The sequence below is a fragment of the Lepisosteus platostomus genome, chromosome 9, assembly GCF_059453375.1.
Source record: "Lepisosteus platostomus isolate fLepPlt1 chromosome 9, fLepPlt1.hap1, whole genome shotgun sequence".
NCBI classification, from domain to species: domain Eukaryota; kingdom Metazoa; phylum Chordata; class Actinopteri; order Semionotiformes; family Lepisosteidae; genus Lepisosteus; species Lepisosteus platostomus.
Genome location: NC_142619.1, coordinates 45,118,887 through 45,140,110, shown reverse-complemented (window position 1 = coordinate 45,140,110; position 21,224 = coordinate 45,118,887). Strand labels below are relative to the sequence as shown.

Here is a 21,224-nt window from a genome sequence, read left to right as displayed (position 1 = left end):
CACCGTTGGCAGTCGGGACATACTGGCTATTTTTATGAACAATCCCCTTTATATTAAGGTGCTTCTTTTTATTTTTGCTTTTCATTACATATTTAATAATTATTCTCTATTACTGTATATCTCTATTCTTTATTTAATCTTTCTTCTTTAATCAACAAACAGAACATTAAGGGTGCTTTGTGAAAAAATATATAATGTTGTAGTTATATCTGTTATACATGATTAAACACAAAGGAAATTAAACTTTAAAATAATAAGCTCAGTTTCAGTACACAAATGATGGACAGAAAAGCATTTTCAAACACGCTAATTAACGTAAATATGGTGAAACAAGGCTCATACAGGAGGATTTATAAAATCTCATTATAGCAAGTAAGACAAAAGAAATAAGAAGCACTAAGATTCCTTTGAAAAACATACCAAAATACAGACTTACAGTCTCGTGTGAGGAGCTTCTCAAAATCAATGGTGACCGACACCCATGTGACCTTAGAATCTTCTTCTGTCCTGTAGCCCCAGATACTGATGTTCATTGTCTTGGTACCTGGTTCAGATGCTAGTCCAGCAAAGGTCATTGGCTGCTGTGTAAAATCATATGACTTCCAGCACTGTCCCTCGTCCGTCGAAAACCTAAACAGAGGCACAGGCAACACAGAAATACATGTATCATCATGTATCATCAAATACATGAACATCAAGCCACATATGACAGTGTTGAAAAAGCTTATGTCATGATAACCTAAGTCTTGTTCCTCTGATTTCTTTAAATCAATCTTAAAAACTCATTGTTTTATCATTGTATTATTATTTTATTTTGACACGAAACTAATGAACTGAATATGTCAAAACAAACACAATCCTAAATATTTTCATGATGGACAAAGCTAAATTGGAACTTTTGCTGGCTTTTAGGGATTCACTCAGGAAAAATGCTAGAAATCGTTTCAGGTCAGCAGGCATCCTTGAGTAAGTTCAAGTACTTTATTGATTTGATGGCCTTGTCGATATTAAATTCTACAGCCACAATGAGTCCTCCGGAATCCAGAATGGCATAATGATGTGGGCCTTTCAAAGTTCTCATCCAGCTGTACCCTCCATCATCCGAAATATAAATGTCAGGCCTGGCTGATTTGATGGAATCTCCAACACTCCCTACAAGCAGGACAAATGACGTGCATTAGAACAAGGAGATCATAACATTGTAAGTTTTTGTTTTGACTTTTTTGTTTTGCTGATCCTGGTCATGGCTAATTGTGATTAGTAATAACTCACCATGAGCAATAACAAGCCCAGTGGCACTTGGGTCAGACAGTGGTATCAAGGGAGCCAAATCTTGAATCCGGCTGTACTCCCCATGAATATGAAGATTGCACTACAGAAACACAGAAACACCACATTGACCTCTTCAACTAATTTTTGTTCTGTTCTGCTCCAAATAAGAGCTCCACATAAATAATAAGATCAAAGAAGCAATGTTAGGTCCAATGTCCATGTTGAAATTTTTTTTTTCCAGAAATGTTAAAAGAAATGCTTCAGTATACCTTGTTTACATTATGAAAAGAAATAAGCATATTCTGCAGCTGAGGTTTCAGTGAGGTTGATATTATTTCACTAGTTACTGTATACCACCAAACAATAGTGCAGAATTTTAATTCAGTCACAAAAAAAAAATAACTTTGTGACTTTTTCATTTAATGTGAGATAAAAAACTCCGATATCCAAAGAAAAGAACACATTTGTCTTTTGCCAGAATATCCTACAATTCTTTTTACTTTACAAAAACAATTATTTTAAAGATGAACTCCAACTATGAAAAATGTAAAAAAAAATCTGTAAAATCCTTTTATTATGTAAACATGCAGAATGCTTTGGTGAGAAAACAGCAGAGTTTTGCAACTACCTCCTTCACAGATGCTTCACATTTAACATTTTCTGGTTTGTTTAGGAGTCTCCATTCTCCTCCTCTGTCATAGGATATGACTGATCGAATACGTCCATCTAGGAAAAAAAGGTTTTTAACCCTGTTTTCAATAACATTTGCTTTGCATATTAGAAATATACCCTTTAAAATAGTTCTAAAGTTGCCACCTCTGAATATTCTAGATACTACATGGAAACATTGGAGTGATACACAGAAAAAAAATCTTTAATTAAAATCAACATAAACTACTAATCAAATACACTATTTCATAAATATAAAACACTGTTGGTTATAATGCAAGCAGAAGTCATGACAATTCATTTTTAAGATTTCTACTGCTCAATAATTTTAGCTACCTTTAAATAAATATGCCTTTCCCGGATGAAGACAGTGCAATACCTAAGAAAGAAAACTATAAGATAAGATCACTTTATTGGCCATATACAATTTCTTGCATTGGTAAGTTGTCTTTTTGCATACCCCAACTTGCTCTCCATGAGACACACAGACAGGGAGAGAAAGCCTGGGCTCAGAGCGCAGGGTCAGCCATTTATACAGAGCCAACTGCTGGGGTTAAGGGCCTTGCTCAGGGGCCCAGCGGAGTAGGATTCCTCTGCCGGCCGTGGGATGTGAAACGGCACCCTTCCAGCTACAGGCGCAGATCCTTAGCCACAGAGCCACCGCTCCGCCCCATAGTTGTTGAATGTCTTTATAAGAAGACACTGCAGTTCTCAATTCACAATTCCACATGCCACATCCACCCATCCATCTATTCTCTAACCTCTTCATCCAATTTCGGGTCGCAGGGAGCAACAGGCACAAGGGGGGATACACCCTGGACAGGACAGCAATGCTAGCCATCGTGCCGCAGTGCTGCTCATTTCCCATTCAGTTCTACTTTTTTAGCTTTATACTGTAAATGGATACCTATGTGCCTTATAAGGGCTCCTTTATACTTTTACCATGGATTAATTGTAACTAACAAAAAAATCCCAGATTTGGTTTCACGCTTCAGTTGAATTGTTTTGTGTGCATTCGTGTGTGTGTGTGTGTGTGTGTGTGCGTGTGCGTGCGTGTGCATGTGACATAACACTCCCAAAATACTACACCTTTTTCAAGGACGTTTGTCAGATAAACCCCTCGAAGTGAGGTAATGTTTGTGAAGTCACTTTTTCCTTCTGGTGAGAAAAGGTGGCGTTCCAATGATTTGGAGAAAACAATGCCACTGTCATCAGAGGTGTAGACTGTTCCGAAATTTGTGTCTAAAAAAGAGACAATTGTCAGAGTATCAAAGAAAGACAAACAGTAGATACCACATAATGGTTTTTTTTACCATTTCAAATAAAAACAAGTCTGGTTTCCAAATGTCTTTGGGGTGGCATCTCCATATACTAAAAACCGTGTTAAATAACAGGTTCTTGATGATAGTAAAGCATGTTTCCTTATCTGCAAACTGAATTATGGTACAACAATGGATATGTGCTACTCACTTCTCAAATGGTTAATGACTTGTTCTGACCTAAACACAAAAGCATTTATGCATAACAGCTGAAACTCTCAGCTGCATACAGATCTTGACAAACAAGTCTGTCTTCTTTTGTGTCACGGCAAGTGTACAGCAAACACATGAATTGTGCCACACATTATTTATAAGCTCATTGTTCTACTACATACAGAGTTTCAACAGCAATCTAACTTTGTGTATTCAGCTATCCTATCTTTTTTCTATTTTACTCTGTTACAATTTCTGGTAACATTAGAAAGATATATTGATTTCAATGTTATCGTACATACTGTACAGTAGGTCAGCTATTTAAATTAAGCAAATTACTTTGTAATTCATGTACTAAGCTCATCTCTCCTAAGCACTGTAATGTATACACTATTATTATTTAGCTGAATAAAACAATAAAACTAATTGCTTTGTATATATTGACTAGAAAATTGTGCCCATCCTTGAAAAAGGGCAATAGAACTGAACCAAGCAATTATAGCCCAATGGGTCTGTTACTGTATGTATAAGATTGTAGGAACACTCATCAGAACTAGAGGATCATCTATCTGGAAATTAAATTCATATAAGGGTTTGTGAGCGTAGCTTTAGAAAAGGTGCTTTACTAACATATTGGTGTTCTCTGAAGAAGCAGCAAATACACAGCGAACATACTATACGGTATGCTTAGATTTCAGTACACCATTGATAAAATTCTTCATATAAGATTAATTCTCAAATTACAGGCAGTAAGCATGTAATGTGTGTATTTGGATTGGTTAATAGTGAGAGAACAGTACAGGTAGAGGTGGATGCTCAAATCTGGGTGACGTAATTAGTGGATTATCTCAGTGATCTGTATGAGGTTCACTGATCTTCCTGAATTATATCAATGATCTAGGTTCTGATACAGTTAGCAAACTAGTGAAGTCTGCAGAAACCAGATACCAGTGACACCAGAATAGGTGGATAAGCAAATGCTATAGAAGCTGCAAAGGAAAATCAAAAATCTTTAAAATTCAAGAATGAGAAAACATGACTAATGTAGACAAGTATAGATTCTTAAATGCATATAGCAAAAACATAAACTAGATACTTTATTAAATGGAAAACACTGAACTTAATAAGACAAGTTTATATTGACACATTATTTGCAACTTCAAAACAATGCATGGAAACAATATGAATGGCAAATATAATGTTTGGACATATGGATAAAAGCATAGAATTACATCAACATGGCATTATTTTAAAATTGTATAGCACACTAGCAAAATCTTGTTTAGAATATTTTGTACAACTGTGGTTACCATGTTACAAATGTATGTTGTTGCTACTCTGGAATCAGTTCAAAGTAGAGCAACCAGATAAATTCACAGGCTTAATGAAAATCCAAAACTAACAGGTGAAAAATAATGCATTGATTTTAAGTACCCACCTCCTGGTTCATCCACATGCATAAATATCATCTCAGCATCTGCTTCAAGCACGGAATAGAACTAAAAATAAAAAATAACTGAATTAATAAGTGCCCTTTTTCTGTAATAGTGTAGGCAATAGCAAAATTTCCTTGACAGGTAAAGACGTCATTGCAGAGAAAGATGGAAAACTTTATTAAAGGGTTTTTTAAAAAGCATCTGTGTAAAAGAAGAAAAACAAGGAGCACTTCTTACAAAAACATGCACCAAAACAAAGAGGAAAAGAAAAATTAGTTTAAATTAGACCATTTAAAAAACATTCAAACATATTTCATAACTGAGTAACATCCTGTTTTGCTCTAGGAGAGTACTGAAGTGTTAGGCCTGGCCGACCTTAATATAAACTGGAGCCTGTGCGGAGTAGAGGGAGAACTAGGAAGATGAGAGATTTCTTCAGGCGATAACAATCAGATCCGTGAGACTGAAGTCGTGGTCTAAGGACGAGGTCAGGTTCAAAGCCGTGGTTTCCATTTAGATAAGTTGTAGCAAAGGCAAGGTATGAACTCCAGAGAGAGACCAATACCAGGCACAGTGTGATGTGAAGTGAGGGTTTAAATGGGAAGTTAAGTTGATGGTGCAAAGCTGGGGATAATTAGCCACCTCGTTTGGCGGTGCTTAGGGTTGATTAGGTGCTTGTGGCGAGTAGCAGCCGTAACATAAAGTTCAGGCTTGTAAATAAGATGCAGATGATTTTGATTGCAAGTGGCCTCTGCTTTCCACCCTAAATGTACCATTAATAGGCCTGTAATGTACAATTTACAAATGAGGTCAAGGACTGAACTGAGAAAATTGAGAAGCAGAAGGACTCATCTATCACCAGGTGTGCAATACTACAGGCATCCCCCATTCAGGTCCTGGCGGGTGTGGCTGTATGTTTTCTCTTCCTTTGGAAAGCACCGGCATCTAAATAACCTCAAAAGGTGTTTAAACTGGTCTGATCCAGACAATATTGAGCTGATTCATTAAAGGCCAATCTGGACTAAAAACCTGAAAAATCTGGACTTGTACCTGGAGAAATATCTTTCAGATTCATTGAGATCTTCCTGTTTTATAGGAAGATGTGGTTATGTCAAAGTTGATAGCTTGCCATCATTCAAAACACAGCTGGGTGAAATCCCTGGATCTCTTAGCTACTAACAATGGAATGGCCTCCTCTTCTCTGTAACCATTCATATTCTTATGGACGTAGGGTTACTATCTGTCCCTTTTTTACTGGGGTCGTTCTCTTTCTGAGCCAGGTGTCCCGAAAAATTTTGAATACTTCCTGTGATATTTCTGGCAAATCTCCAATACTAAGCATTAGCATCAATAACAATAATTTTATACATGCTGTTCTCCCCTCTGCCTGAAATGTAATTTAGTATACTGCATAATACGTATAGCAAGTTTTTTTTTAAACAATAAGAAGCAGGATGGAGTCCTGGTTTTGATGATTCTCAGGTGGCCAACCCTACCCTTTTGTCTGGCAACCAAGCTGGTAAGAAAGCTTACTGAGCTGCATTCCAGCTGAGGGTGTACGTTCATGTCCGTGGGTCTGTACTCTCATATTTCAGACACCTGTTTGTTTCTGCCCTGCTCTTGACTTTCAGGTTCCGTAATCATCCTGGGAGATTTGCTCTTTTTCTGTATTGTCAGCAGCACAAGTAAGGCACCGATGAGGACCACTGTGGTTAGCAGATTGTAAAAAAATCTGATGCCTCGTGTTCATGCAAATTTCCTCCAGACTACACAAACGTGCCTCATTGCCATTGGCCTTATGCAAAAAGATTAGATGCACCTAAAGTCAAATATTTTTAATAAAATAAATATAATATAATGTAATATAATGTCAAGACATTTAATAAATATAATTCTCTTAATGCAAAAATACATCAAAAGGCAAGAAAAACACTCATAATAATCTAAGAATCATATCACTTACTGTATAAGCAAAAAAGACACGATTTTTAAATCATTAGAAAAGGACTGCAATAATATGCTTATTTTCGTGTGTAAGTATCCTAAAATGGCTTATCAGGTAACACAAAGACTCTCCTCAGCTGCACACCTTTTCTAGTAAAAGTAATACACAAAGGGCTGCGTCTTTACTTCCAAAGCATCAATGTCTTTATACAGTATTTCTGCAGAGGGACATAGAGATATTCATGACGCAAGGATTTGAAAGGGCTTTGAAAGGGCAGAGTATTACTTTTGCCCTCAGGCCCTCTGGCTATCAATTGTATCAAATCTGTGATCCATTAGTGTACATTACATTTTTATTTAAAACTAAATGTAAGAAATAAATTTGTTGGTACAAAATAGTCATATTAAAGTAAAACTGGACTAATTTGGGGATGCATTTACAATTAATTTAATTTGTTTTCTGTTTTTGTAAAAACACAAAAGTCAAGTGCTTTTTATAATACTTGTAATATACAATACAAGACAGCAAGACATTTATTTGATGAAAATCCTGATGGCTACATGAACAAAAGACTTAAGACTTGAACCATAAAAATGGCAAATCTGCATTTAAAATTATACGTGCAAATTCATGCTAAAGATTTCCTTGCTGATGATCCAGTCAAAATAAAATGTACAATCTTTACATTATACAGGTTACAAAAACATGTGGTTTATCAGTCTTCAATTTTGTCATGTGAAATCCTGAAATGGGAAAGACACCCTATTACACCATTAATTATTTCTCACTGACCAATACAAGCACATGGCATGAACATCAAGAAGAGACCAGGAGTAAGGTGTTCTTTCTACCTACTTACCCTAGACAGGAGTCACATGATCCAGTGAACTGCTGAAACCTTTTCTGCTCATTTATTAAAACGGGAAACTACAATTGTCACAACACTAATTCCAAACAAAATTTCACCTCTCTCCAGTACCTCAGAACCAATCATTTTATTGTTAGGAGTACTGCCCACAGAAAAACAAATCTCAGGAAGAGTGTTACCTTAAAAGATGGTTCAGATTTGGCAAAGATGAAAGGGTTTTAAAAAGTAATTACCTGTTCTAGTGTGGCTGAAGGTAACTGAGCTTGATTAAAGCTGTCTCCCTGGTTAGATGACACATAAATGACTCTGGGTTTCCCCTATAAAAGAATTGAAAATGTATACTAAATACATGCTTTCTGGGTTAGAATTGAGATATTTGGAGCATTAAATCATGTTTTGACCTGAAAAGTGCATGGTTGTCAAAAGAGCATTAGAAAACCTGGATAAAATGTATCTGCACCATGAGCAAAATGTGCAAAGAAAAGGTCATGGCACTGTCAAAATGCTTGTAGTTCCAAAAATAAAACCGAGTTTGTAACATGAAGGTTTTTGGGTTGTGCTGCTGCAGTGAAAACACAAAAAACAGTCAAGATACAAGATTATTCCAGTCATCATCAAAGCTCTAAGGAATGTGAGTTGTACAGTAGGTGAAAGGTAAGTTTTGTTTTTCAGTAAGATAATAACCCTAAACAAGCTGGCAGGCCAAACCAAAATTACTTTTTGCAGCGTTTTTTGAAACTGATTTGCTGCTCTCATCTCTAGCTGCTAGGAATCCTCTCATTTTTATTGTTTCCTCTCTTCAGCAAAGGTTTCTGATGGGCTGCAGGCCCACCAAAACTATTCTGTACTAATGTACTGTATATCTTCCGGGCCGTTTAAAAAGCTTACTTTATGCTGAAGATCTCTATCACAAAGCTCGTCGGGGGGAACTTCATATCAGTGTTGCAGAGCTTATGTTCCCTTCCTCAACCACTTCTGTTATCTGTGCCAGTTTCACAAGTCCTCTCAGAGTCTTACATACCGACTCAGTGACATGTGAAGCTGAAATATGTTGAGAAGAACTGCACTACCTTCAAATTTGGTTTTTATGTTGTTTTCATGTGAAATTTCTTCCCCATAAGCCATAGCACTCACTAAATATAATTCTATTATAATATTACTGGATCGTGGATTCCTACACAGTGACATTGTAGCATGTCTGTATAATACCGTATTACATGACATTTTCAGTTCTGGATAAAGTTGTTAATTTCTCATTTATAATTTGCATTATATTCCAACTTTTCTCTTGTTTTAGCAGTAATGTCAAACATTATATATATATACGTATCCTGTGTATAATGTTCTTGTGTTTATATAATAGTTTTTATCTTCTGTTTTTCTCTTGGAGATGAGAATTGTGTTAGTCAAATACATGTTTATGTTGGTAAGTAGCCTGAGTGAAGCTGCACAGTCAACACTTACCATTTTTTCCACAACAGAAGTAAAGAGAAAACTGCCTATGTATCCAAATGAAAAGATGTTCTTGGAGACAGTTGTAAAGGTTTTCCCCAGATCCTCAGTTCTTTTCAAGAACAACTCTCCTCTACGGTCAGCATCAACTGGAAATAAAATAAAAATACTTACAAATAGTAGCATTAGGCCACATGGTAAATAAAACATGAATACTTCATCAATATAAATATTAAATAAAATGTCAAATGTATCACTTACCTGTGCCTTTTGGGCTTGTACTGAAAAAAAGCGTGATACCTGCCCCCCTAGGAAAAATAAAATGAAAGCCTTCAGTTTCCTTCTTTCAAATCTTATATTTTCTAGCAAAAGCATTCCCACACACAAAATGTGTTGCTCTCAGAGCTTGCAGTCATGACTTGATATTTAAATAACCTACACAATCTACTTGTACTGTATGTAGATAGTGTGTAAATAAATGTCATTTTAAAGAAACTTAGAAGATTCTCAACTACATAAGTATTCAACAACAGCCATGTGTGCTATAATGTGATAGTTGTGTTCCTGGAAAATGCTGCATTAATGAAAATTGTGATATAGAAACCATTGGTTCAATGGGAATTAAGGAGTTAGGTGGTAGAGTTTGCATTCACAATCACTAAGGTGTGTTTTCTATAGTTATTGGTCATGTTATTAGTTTGAATGTATTTTTCATGATCAGAAAACAGTGAAAAAATATATAAAATAAAAATTGATAAAGCATACTGATACATGTATTAGTTTTTAAGAATAGACACTACAACGCCCAGCTGTGCCAATTACAGTATATTACATGTTTTTTTGGTTCTCTTACATCGCTTTATAACATCAAGCTTTTGTTCTTGAATATTAGCTTTCCTTTTGTTTTCACTTGAACCACACACTAGCAGAACACTTCATACCCTTGACACTCATCCTATAAGCAATATTTAAATGAATGTTTTCAGATAATAAAAAAACAGCAGCTGAGCACTGACACATATCTTTGATGCCTATGCAGGTTGGAGACTGAGATTGAGACCAATGCATGAGAGAGTAGACCAGCCTACTTAGCATGTACAGTATTGCTACACTAAGGCTGCTGCACAACTGTTTTTACTCTACTTGTGTGACTAGTTTTAAGTATTCGTGAGTCCCATTATAGCCAAAATGCTTCCGTTCCCTGATAAATATATTGTTTTCTGGCCAATTTGCATTATAGAAACTCACATCATGTGACTGTACTTTGCTACAGTAACCCAAAAACAGTTCAGGGTCAAGAGAATAGTTTCAAAGATCACAATATTAGCGTAATGTTCTCTGTGTATAATCAAACTGGTTTAACCTGACTTCAAAGTAAATGCAACACTCTCTGTAAGTTTCCTCATACGGTATGTACAGTATACAGATTTCCAAGGTAAAGCTCACATAGTCTTACAGTGATCCAGCCATGAAAACCAAATAGCTTTAAAACAAATCTCAAACTCTCAAAATAGTTTCAAAGATCACAAAATCACTCTAATGCTCTCCGTTTCTCTGTAATAGAATTGGTTTAACATGACTTCAATGTAAATGCAACACTCTCTGTAGGTTTCCTCAGATATATATTGATTTTCAAGGTACAGCTCACATAGTCTTACAGCAATACGGCCATGAAAGCCAGGTAACATTCACTTTAAACCCTCTTAAAACAGTGAAGTTCATTGAAGTACAATGTATCAGCGAGACACTGCCTAGATCAGGTGCCATTCCAAACAGAACAACCAGACAAGCAGGAAACTGGTTAGAAATGCCAAAAAAAGTATTTTTCAAAAGACTTTCAAAATTCCTTATCTGAGACAGGGGCTAATGCTCATACATTGACAATATCCAGGTTGCTACACACAGATAGGTGAACTGCAAAAAAAAAAAGCATTTACTGAAAAAGCCCAGAACACTATTCTTACTGATACATACCAGTTTTCTAGATTCTTGTATAGTTAGTAAAGTAGTCAAGTTTGCTGATAATACCAAAATTAAAAAAGTTTTAGTATTCAAGATTTCAAGACTGGGCCAACACAAGTGCGGAGTTTTGCATGTCAGCACTAAAAATATAAACAATAAATACACAATGGGAAATACTGTTTATGCTGACACATCATTTACATCTTTTAGACAATGTAGGGAAGCAATAAAAAGCAGACACAATGTAAGCCGACGTAGTCAGAATGCGGAATTCAAATCAAGCAGTGTAATGATAAAACTATATAATACACTAGCAAGACTTCATTTAGACAATTTTGTACAATTTTGGTCACTGCATTCTATAGAAGATATTGCTTTCCAGGAGTACGTGCAGTGAAGAGTTGCCAAATGCATTTTAGAACTGAATGGAATGTCCTACGCTGAGTCTTGAACTGACAAAACCATAAGGGGACCTAATACAAGTATTCAAGAAATTCAAAGACATTGACAAAGTCCATCAGCAGATTTCATCAGAATGAACAGTGAAACGTGAACCGGAGGATATACTGTAAATGAGAACTACATGTAAGAACTGAGAACAATAGGCAGTTCTTTAAGCAAAGGGTTGTGGGGGTATGGAACAAGCTACTCAGCTATACTGTTGTAGATGAGACCTTGGCTTCTTTTAAGAAACAGCTGGATGAGGTCCTTGAATCAATAAGCTACTAACAAAAGGGCTTTTTGGCCAAATTGGCTCGTATAGTTATAACCATTGTTAGGTTCTTAAAACCTATTCAAGCATGAGAGGAATATATAAAATTTAAACAGGCAAGCACCCCAAGTCAGAATAAAAACCAGGACTCTGGGGAAGTGAGACAGCAATGCTAAAAACCCATTAAAGGGCAAACCACAAGTGAGGCACAAATCACACATAAACTATCCCAAACAGCTGTCCTTGAATGTATTAGTACATTATATAGTGTTCAAATGTTCCAAAACACTGCACAACCAGGGTCAAAAAGAAGTCTTCTCAGTTTAACCTCCTAAGCCAGGAAAAAATTCCCAGGTGGGAAAGCATTACAACTGACATGAGCTGCCTGTGTCTGAAACAACATTAGTGGCTTATTGTAGCTTTTCAATAACTACGCTACAAATGCTGATGTGCAGCACACAAGACAGTTCTAAGCACTGGTGGTTTGGACTGCACAGAGTGTGGGTGTGGCCCCACAGTCATGATCACACATTTATTAATATCTTCTGGCATTAGATCAGCATTTACAGAAGAGTATTTATCAATTTAGATAAAGATTTTATTTTTCTTCATGAATATATGTTTCTCTTGTTAAAATATCCCTTTCTACTGATACTGTAGATTTATCTTGTTGTTCGGAATTGAAATCTAAATTAGTATACTCTTACCATGAGAAGGAATGTACATTGTCGTGTACTTTTCTCCAATTTTGTCCAAAGTCTACCGATAACCACAAAGTTTTCTAAAATAAATTAATAGAAAAGAGAACAATTAAATTGGTTTATAAACTTTAATTCCCTTTTGGTTTACCAAAACTATGTTAAACACATGCATTCTTGTCGGTATTGTTTTTAAATGGCTAGAGTCAGCTTGTGCATAATGTAATCTCCTGCCTGCTGGGGCAAATCCAGCTTGTATTTTCAAAATGTTTTTTTAACAGGGGACACTTGTACAGTAATATTAAGAGAAAAAAAAGAGATGGGTGTTATGTTTTTAGATACTGGCTAGTGTACATTTTTCTTTACCTTGTGTATAAAAGTAAATTCAAAATCTTCTAGTTAAATTTTAGATTTGAATAATTTTGTTTTGGTATACTATTGGATGGGTACAGAGAACTGGTAATGTGAGAAGATAATAAAATGTAACTTTTAATGCTTGCTGGATGGTTATCAATTGTGTATTGTAACTATACATTCACAGACTTACAAACCATATATTATAACAGAATTTAGCATACTCCAAAGTATACTGTAATTTGAATAATATGAATTAGTTGGATACAATGCCTATGATTTCAGGCAAATACTAACATTACGGCTTCTATGATAAATGAAACAGTCAAAGGGAAAAAAAACATCAATCATGATATGATTCAGACTATTTATGAGTCTTTGGCTGGATTTTATTACTTACATCAGTGCTGGTAACAAGCAAGTAGTCTGGGTTTGAGGGGTGATAGGAAATGACCTGTCCAGGGTGGAAAGGCAATGTCGTTTCTTGGAATGAAATTCCTGAGTCACTAGATGTAAATATTACACCTCGTTTCTCTCCATCTCCTGATGTATCAGCAGTGAGAATAACCTGGACATTTAGAATAAGAATTTGGGAGGGTTATTACAAATGGCTTCAGACTCATTATAATGTCTGAACATTCAGTCAAGCCTTATGGTGATGAGGAAGAAATAAGCTACTGTACATGATAAACATTTAGACTTCATTTTCAATTGAAACTTGACAAACAACCCTTGATTGATCATACAGTATCTTCTTCAGATGTTTCAAAATGAAAGTCAATTAGCAGACATCTTTTCTAATTTATGCATTTCCAGTGCTTGTACAATCCAGCATACAAGAGTTTTTTTCAATGCATTATTTGTCCTAATATCTATAAATTATCTCAATATAATATAGAATGAAGCGTTAAAGAGACAAGTAGACCAAAAAGGTGGGCATTTACATGAAATGCTATGAAAAATGTAAGGAATAAACTAAAAAAGAGCATCTAAATAAAACTGAATTCCTGGAGATAGTAAGAACGGATTTAGAGATTCTGAGATTCTTTGACCAAGTATGAATATACTGCTATTAGAAGTTACACCTGGCTCCTGTGAGGGCATTAATGGGGTACCGCAAGGACCAGTATTATATTTGCTGGAATTATTGGTTTAACTCAATGATCTAGACTGTGAAGTAAGGAAACTTGTCAAGGGTCACAGGTGTGTCATGTGCCCTACGAAATGCAGTTTCAGCAACACACATCCCCTGCCATACAGAAGCACCTAAGATACTATTCAGATTTGGATAGACATCTGGTGCATCAAAAATAACGTTTAAGTGCAAGGTAATGCATGCAGGCAGTGAAAATGTACAAAACGTTTGCAATAGTGAACTAGAAGAAGCAAGACAGGAGATAGATTTAAGAGTTCAGGTTAGCTCATCATGTTCCTCATATGAAATATTTTTTTAAAAGTACAGAATGCTTAGATCTATAGTTAAGAGAACAGAAATAAAGTTAAAATTAACTATTTGTTGAAGGCAACATCCTGGCTTCTTTAAAGACACGACCTGATCCTCTGTTCAATCAGCTACTATCTGGCGGTGTGGTGGCTCTGTGGCTCAGGATCTGTGCCTGGGGCTGGAAGGTTACCAGTTTGTATCCCGCGGCCTGCAGAGGAATCCAACTCAGTTGGGCCCCTGAGCAGGGCCCTTAACCCCAACTGCTCCAGGGGTGCTGTATAAATGGCTGACCCTGCGCTCTAAGTCTAAGCTTTGTCTGTGTGTCTCATGGAGAGCAAGCTGGGGTATGTGAAAAAAGACAAATTCCTGATACAAGAAATTGTATATGGCCAATAAAGTGATCTTGTCTTATCTACCAAATGGGCTAGAGGAGCCGAATGGCATCATTTGCAGCCTTTCTTATGTGCTTCCTCTGTTCAATCTAGTAAGCGCTTCTTATTTGAAATATGGTGTTCACTGTCGTTCCCAAACTATATGAGCAGGCGCTGCTGCTCGAGAGGCAAAAAAAGAAAGTTAATTAATTAATTTCTGACCCAAACAGAATTTCATATTAACTCAAAAGGTAGATCTTTTACCCTGTAACGCATAAGAGTACTAGACTTCTCAAAAAGATATTCTCAATTGAAGTCACTCCAGTGGATCCACAATGATGTGATTAGAAATTAATTACAGGAGCTTTTATAACAGCAAACAGGTGACTTTTCTTTTCCTAGATCTATTTGAGTAGAAAACAATCTCAAGCCACAATGCTGAAACTGACAGTGCCATATTTTTTTTAGGAAATGGACTGATATGATAATTGTACTTGCAACCAAATAAGCATGATCCTCTTAAATACAAGCAATAGTGTTTACTCTCTCTCTCTTCACAAATTCAAAGAAACCAAAAAGAAGTGTTATATGGTGGTTGTTAACTAAATATATCGTTGAAAGCCTGAGTCACACTCTGTGACTGTAGAACACAGCTAGCAAACACCGTTCAGCAATGCAGTACTGAAGAGTCTGTGTTAACTAATTTATTAATGGATTCTCACACAATCATTACACTGATAATTTGCATTTTTATTATGTTTTGCAGTAGTGAACTAAATGTAATACGATACAGCTGGTGCATTAACTACTTAAGACAGCCAAAACTATCAGAAGGTCATTTTTGTTTAGTTAATGGTTTTATTGATAAGATACTGAGGGTGCTCTTCTAGGGTTCTAATTCCTTTTTGTTACATACAGTACCTCAACATGTTTTCATTTTAAAAATATTGATAAGGATATTTTAAGGAAAGGAGAAAATAGTATTGAATTTTGAGCAGAATGATATTGCTTTAAGCGTAAAACTGTAAACTGACTCCAGTAAATGGGCAAACACGCAACCACTTCTACAGTATGTGTGATTACCTGCTGACATTCACAGTTTCATAACACCTAGAAAAAGCCATAAACTACAGTTGAGTAATTTCTGTTTACCCGCTGTGAATGACCAGGACCCACGTTGATTCCAAATTCTTTCCGAATGTAGGTGTTGTTGATGACATGGGAGATATCACTGAAGGTTTTTCCAGAATCTTCACTGCAATGGAAAATTGATGATTTAGAATTAAAGTCCATTCACTTTAATACAGTAGGAGCTTTTCTGAATGTTGATGTTCGGAACAGCTGAAATAGCCATTCTTGACTCACAGAATGCACGTTTAATGTTTCATACCATCATTTCTTTCAGAATTAGTAGGTAATACATACTGTATGTCCAGAACTATCTGTGATACCATTAAAGTCAAAACACATGTGGCATTTAAAAAAGCAACCACTGACTTATTGAATGTGAAACCAAGTTAATAAAACATGAAATGCGTAGAAACTGTAATGAAACAAAAACATTGCAATTTGATTTGATATTAAAAAAGTACAACAAAGAAATGTTATGTTATCTGGAAGCACAATTCAAGTAAGTATCTGTTTAGAATGTAGTCAAGAATCTTTATTACATTCAATCACAGTACATCTTCAAATGCCCGTGTCTATTTCACAGAATTGATTGAGCTGATTTCTAATGAATCTGTCCTAAAAGGATAACTTTGAACCTCAGCAGAGAAAGCTGAGAGGAACACTAATATGAAATCTAGGACTGTGTTATTTATAGCAGCCCAGCATACAACTAGCAGAATTATTCTCTAGTTTCAGTTCAAGTGACAATCATCTACATCTAAGTGAAATGGTATGTTTCTAAGAGAGACCTTTGTATTAGCATGATAAATAAATAGTTCAATAAATAAACAAATAGTCCAAATAAAACTCATCCTTTCAGGGATTGTTTTCTGCTTGCACCTTCAATGTTAAACATATAAAGGTATTAAAAATAATCAACAGATACATTTCTTTGTTCACAAATATTTGTGAATGTTTCCTCCCTTACCTTCTATAAAGATGTGAAGAGCCTTGCTCGAAGAACCAGTCGATTGGAATATTGTAAGTGGACAAGACCAGAATAACCTAAAAGAGACAAGAGCAATGAATACACTGCCACAGCAAAACACATTTTAATGTTACCTTAGACTTTTCTTAATGTGTTGCATGAGCACAGAGAATTCGATTTTCATCAGTTCATGGATGTGTTGAGTTTTACAAAACTATTACGTGATTGAGATATGAAAATTGGTGGTACAGTATGTACCACGTATTTTCATCTCAGAGTAAATATAACTTTTAATGACTGTATATTAGACATAACTCTGTCCTGGTGATAAAAGACATTTCATTCTTCAATTCCTGAAGTGTACATGCTTCTTCTTATTATAGTTCTAAATGTTAATCACTCTTAAATGTACATTACCATCTCCCACTTTTATTCATCACAAACCTGATCGAAACAAAAATAGGCACACCACATGTATCACCACATCAATGAAAAAAAACACACACAAACATTCTCCTACTGCTTTTGCTTTAAGCCAAAATGCAGAAAACTGTCAGAGAACAATCAGATCAGCCTTTTTATCCACCATGCGTTTCACACAAAAGTAACTTGATTTTCTTTTAAGCAGCATTAGATTGACACTTTCCTTCTAAAATTGTCTCATGACAATAGAAATGAAAATGGCAAAATAATTTTATGTAAACGATTTAAAATACTTTTTTATTATTTCATTCCATACTGTCCACTGAATAAACACATCTGCTCTGTATTTTAGCTTAGAATTGCAGTTACTTCACTTTCACCTATTCAAGCTTCTTCTTTTCAGCTGTATAACTAATATGATCCCATTACTAAAAACATTTAATTAACTCGGCAACAGAACAAGCTGGAAAGTTGGGTCTTTATTTTTATATTGTTGTTGTAGTGTACTACCCCAAAACTGAGAGAAAACCAAAGTGTCAGCAGTATTCAATAACCTTACAAAAAACTCAGATTGTTTTAAAGAACAATAGGCAGGATAAAAAATGAAATGGTGTAATAATCATCTTTGTTTGATGGGTGAATACCTCATTAATAATGTAACCTTTCTAAAAAAGTAATTCAGCCTCATATTATTTTGCAAGGTCTGAGATCTCTCTATTATTATATCTATATCTATTATTCTTGGCAGGATTAATTTGGAATACTCACAAAGTACAGTGTACGTCCTTTTCATTAGGCTCATTTTCCCAAAAACTAAAGCAGATTTATTTCCATTCAATATAACTGTCTGTTCATGATGCACTGCATATTGTTCACTGTATAATCTGTAAGACAATTATCTATATGTACTGATGGAAACAGATTTTTAAAAATGCAGGCAGACAGAAGGAAACTGAGAGATTTAAAAAGAAATGTATCTTCTGTTTAGATTTTAGGTTTGGATCGATATGTTTTACCAGTCCTGTAGTTTCAACACTCCATAGTACAGTAGGTGATCCTTTTATCTGTATCGATTGTGCCCTACTTTTTTAATTTTCACAATTTATTTTGTAATTTTATCAATCAACCCTTTAGGAGACAACATGAGAACGTCACCGTGAGAGATGCACCGCCTTTAGCATTTATAAATCTACTAGCATTGTTAAATTGTAGCGATGCTCAATGAAAAGTTAGTACCTGGAATGTTTTACTGAAGAGTTTTTTGTCTACTGCAATCACCTCAGCTGTGTTATTTGTAAAATGTATTGTGTAATTATGGAGTGATTCAGCATTTATATCCTTACAATTTATACAGTCAGATTTTAACTATGTTTTTTTTTCACTTGACTATTCTGGGTGGAGGAGGCTGTATTTTATGATAAGGTAACTTTGTCTTCCTCATTGTTATATAAAAAGTTACGTAAAAGTCTTTTTTGTCTCATTGTCTTGCACTTGGAAATGGTGAAGGCCTGTTTCTTTTAGTCCTGTCCCAAAATTAAGACAACACTATAACTAAATATTAACCCCTTTGTGGGTTTATCCCAGTCAAACAGTGGTAACACCTCCACAGTAGTGACCAAGGTGAGTATGCCCATTGGGCCTACAATTGTACTCCTTTACAATACAGGCTGTTGCAAAAACACATGGTCTCAGCCACAGCAACTCAAACATTGCACAAGATCTAAACTGTTAAACCACAACATTTCGGTTGAAGTCATTTACCAAGTAGTATCAAGTAGAGCACGTCTGGCTTTTAAAGCTCAACCAAAAAGAAACAACTGGCGGAGATCTTTTCATCCATTAGTTACAAGTCAGCAAGACTGTGGAAGACATGCCAGATAGGCTTATTTTTTAATCTTCCCTTTAACATTGTTCAACAGTATATTGTTACAATTTGAAGGAAATTCTAAAAAATCATTAGCAAGGCATTGTGTCTTTGAAGACGGAGAACTTGAGCACAAAAAAGTAAGGAATACATTCATTTGGATTTAAAAAAAACTCTGTCCTCTACGTTCAAATTGCTATTCCATACTATTCATAACGTAAATGGAGACTTGGCCTGAAAAAAGAGAAAAACACAGAAAGCTACTGTATCACACTACCTTTGTGAGAGTCTTCTACATCGATCCGGTATAATGTCTGTTATCTTAAATGCATTTTCAGGTTTATTTTAGAACTTTGTTTCTTGATATTTTAAAAATACTTACACCAGTCCCATCCCCCACCCAGCTCAGGATGAAACTGGAGCCATCATCGTCAAGAAATTTAGTCTGAAAAAGAGAGCAGAATGAGGTCACCAAGTTGACTTTCTGAGATTAACTAGAAAAATGTTACTGACATTACAAGTAAAATTAGAAATGTTAGAAAATCCATGGATCTTAGAAAGTATTTTACTTGACATTTTTTTATAAATGTTATATTATTTAAGTTCACATGGTCTTTTGTTGCAACTTGACATGGTTAGCATCATATTTACCAAAAACAAAAACAAAAAATACTCTTACGGAAATGCAACTAAACAAAACAAAAATACCCACTTCCCCTTTTGTACAATTGGCAGGCCAGTGGCCATATGCCTATTAATCTTGAGACTGTGATCTCTTCTCCTTTAAAACAAAATGTCCCCTTTATACACAACTATATAATTTCTTTACCCAAAGGGTTGTGGGAGTATGTCACAAGCTACCCAGCCTTGTTGTTGAAGCCAATACCCTAGTTTGGCTACAAACTAGCAAACAGGTCTCGTTTGCAACCTTTCTTATGTTCCAATATATTTGGGAATTCCGTCTCTTATTTTTAATACTACAGTAGCTGTACTTTCTCAGTATGATTATCTGTGTGAGCACACATTTTACATAAGTGCTGCAACATGGTGTTAACTGAATTCATTGCGAATTTATTCTTATATCTAACTATAAGCTAATGCCACACAACCAAAATGTAAATTTATTCAGCAAGCACATCCAGAATACATTCTGTCTCTTTGTTGGCAGAACGTTCCTACAGTATAACGCATTGCTTGTAGAAAGTTCAGTGTGGTTTATGCCAATATGAGAATACTGAGGACGACTAGGCAGTAGCCTAAGTAATTGAACTGAAAGTTCGCGCCACAGACATCCCGGTTGTGAGGATTCGGACTTGGATTCGGACCTATTATACAGTAACTGTACCAATATAATCGCATAGCAGCACCGCAGCTACTGTATAAGCTTACCTTTTACATAAGAACAATGAAACACGTACTGTAGAATACAGTACGCCCCCTCAAAAAGTAGTGTATATTATTCTTTTGATAAATAATATGCACTACAATACCGTAACTCTAATATAAATCTACCAAACGCTCTGTATAGCCCTGCAATGAACCTACAAGTAGCGCCTCAGGTAAACCTAGCGCTGTTTTGATTTTCAGCACATAGTGTGCAACTGCTTTCGCTTTTTAAGACATTTGAACTTTGTAAAAATGTATGGTTAAACATTGATATCACAGCCTAGTGTGTGTGCAGTATGTTTTCAACGCACGTGACACAAAAAAGCGTCCTTATTTGCAATTGCGGCTCAGTGAATGTAAATTACATAAAGATGCTAGCAAGTACACTTCAGGTACGTGATACATTATGAAATATAAAAACAACCCTTACCTCGTGAGTGTTTTGCTTTAGTTTCTTTAAATCTGCAGCTTCGAGGGATGAGAAACAGGGGGTGAAACCTTCAGAGCTAACATCCCTTTTAAACCTGGGGTTAATTTCACGGTTCGTTCGCGTCCTGGAAAACGTCTGTGTCCGACACGAATGCGGTGCGAAACCCGAGAATTCCGCGGATACACCTGCGAAAATGCAGCAGCAGAGAGTCAGGACCAAATGTCCCGAAGTCATCTTCTCTACACTTTTGAGAAAAGAAACCATGATCCAAAAGCCTGGTCCTGTTTTTGAGACGGTGCTTAAGCGACAGGTCACGAGTGTCTCGCTTGCACACAGTAGGTGGAGGCAATTTAACTGTCAAAACAGCT

At 35.7% G+C, this 21,224-nt stretch overlaps 1 protein-coding gene across 1 annotated transcript in view; it reads right to left on the bottom strand.

Annotated features, from left to right (window-relative positions):
* LOC148655072 (sortilin) overlaps nt 1-21,215 on the bottom strand; it is a 29,055-nt gene extending 7,840 nt beyond the window's left edge. The window contains exons 1-15 of the mRNA XM_088645198.1: nt 20,857-21,215; nt 19,423-19,485; nt 16,754-16,830; nt 15,808-15,910; nt 13,241-13,408; nt 12,496-12,569; nt 9,376-9,422; nt 9,127-9,263; nt 7,896-7,979; nt 4,852-4,912; nt 3,031-3,183; nt 1,901-1,998; nt 1,273-1,372; nt 981-1,152; nt 437-630 (exon numbers count right to left, since the gene is read on the bottom strand). Coding sequence (XP_088501324.1) covers nt 437-630; nt 981-1,152; nt 1,273-1,372; nt 1,901-1,998; nt 3,031-3,183; nt 4,852-4,912; nt 7,896-7,979; nt 9,127-9,263; nt 9,376-9,422; nt 12,496-12,569; nt 13,241-13,408; nt 15,808-15,910; nt 16,754-16,830; nt 19,423-19,485; nt 20,857-21,120 — 1,795 coding nt within the window. The 5' untranslated portion in view covers nt 21,121-21,215. The remainder of the gene's footprint in view (nt 1-436; nt 631-980; nt 1,153-1,272; nt 1,373-1,900; nt 1,999-3,030; nt 3,184-4,851; nt 4,913-7,895; nt 7,980-9,126; nt 9,264-9,375; nt 9,423-12,495; nt 12,570-13,240; nt 13,409-15,807; nt 15,911-16,753; nt 16,831-19,422; nt 19,486-20,856) is intronic.
* Nucleotides 21,216-21,224: the final 9 nt, after the last annotated feature.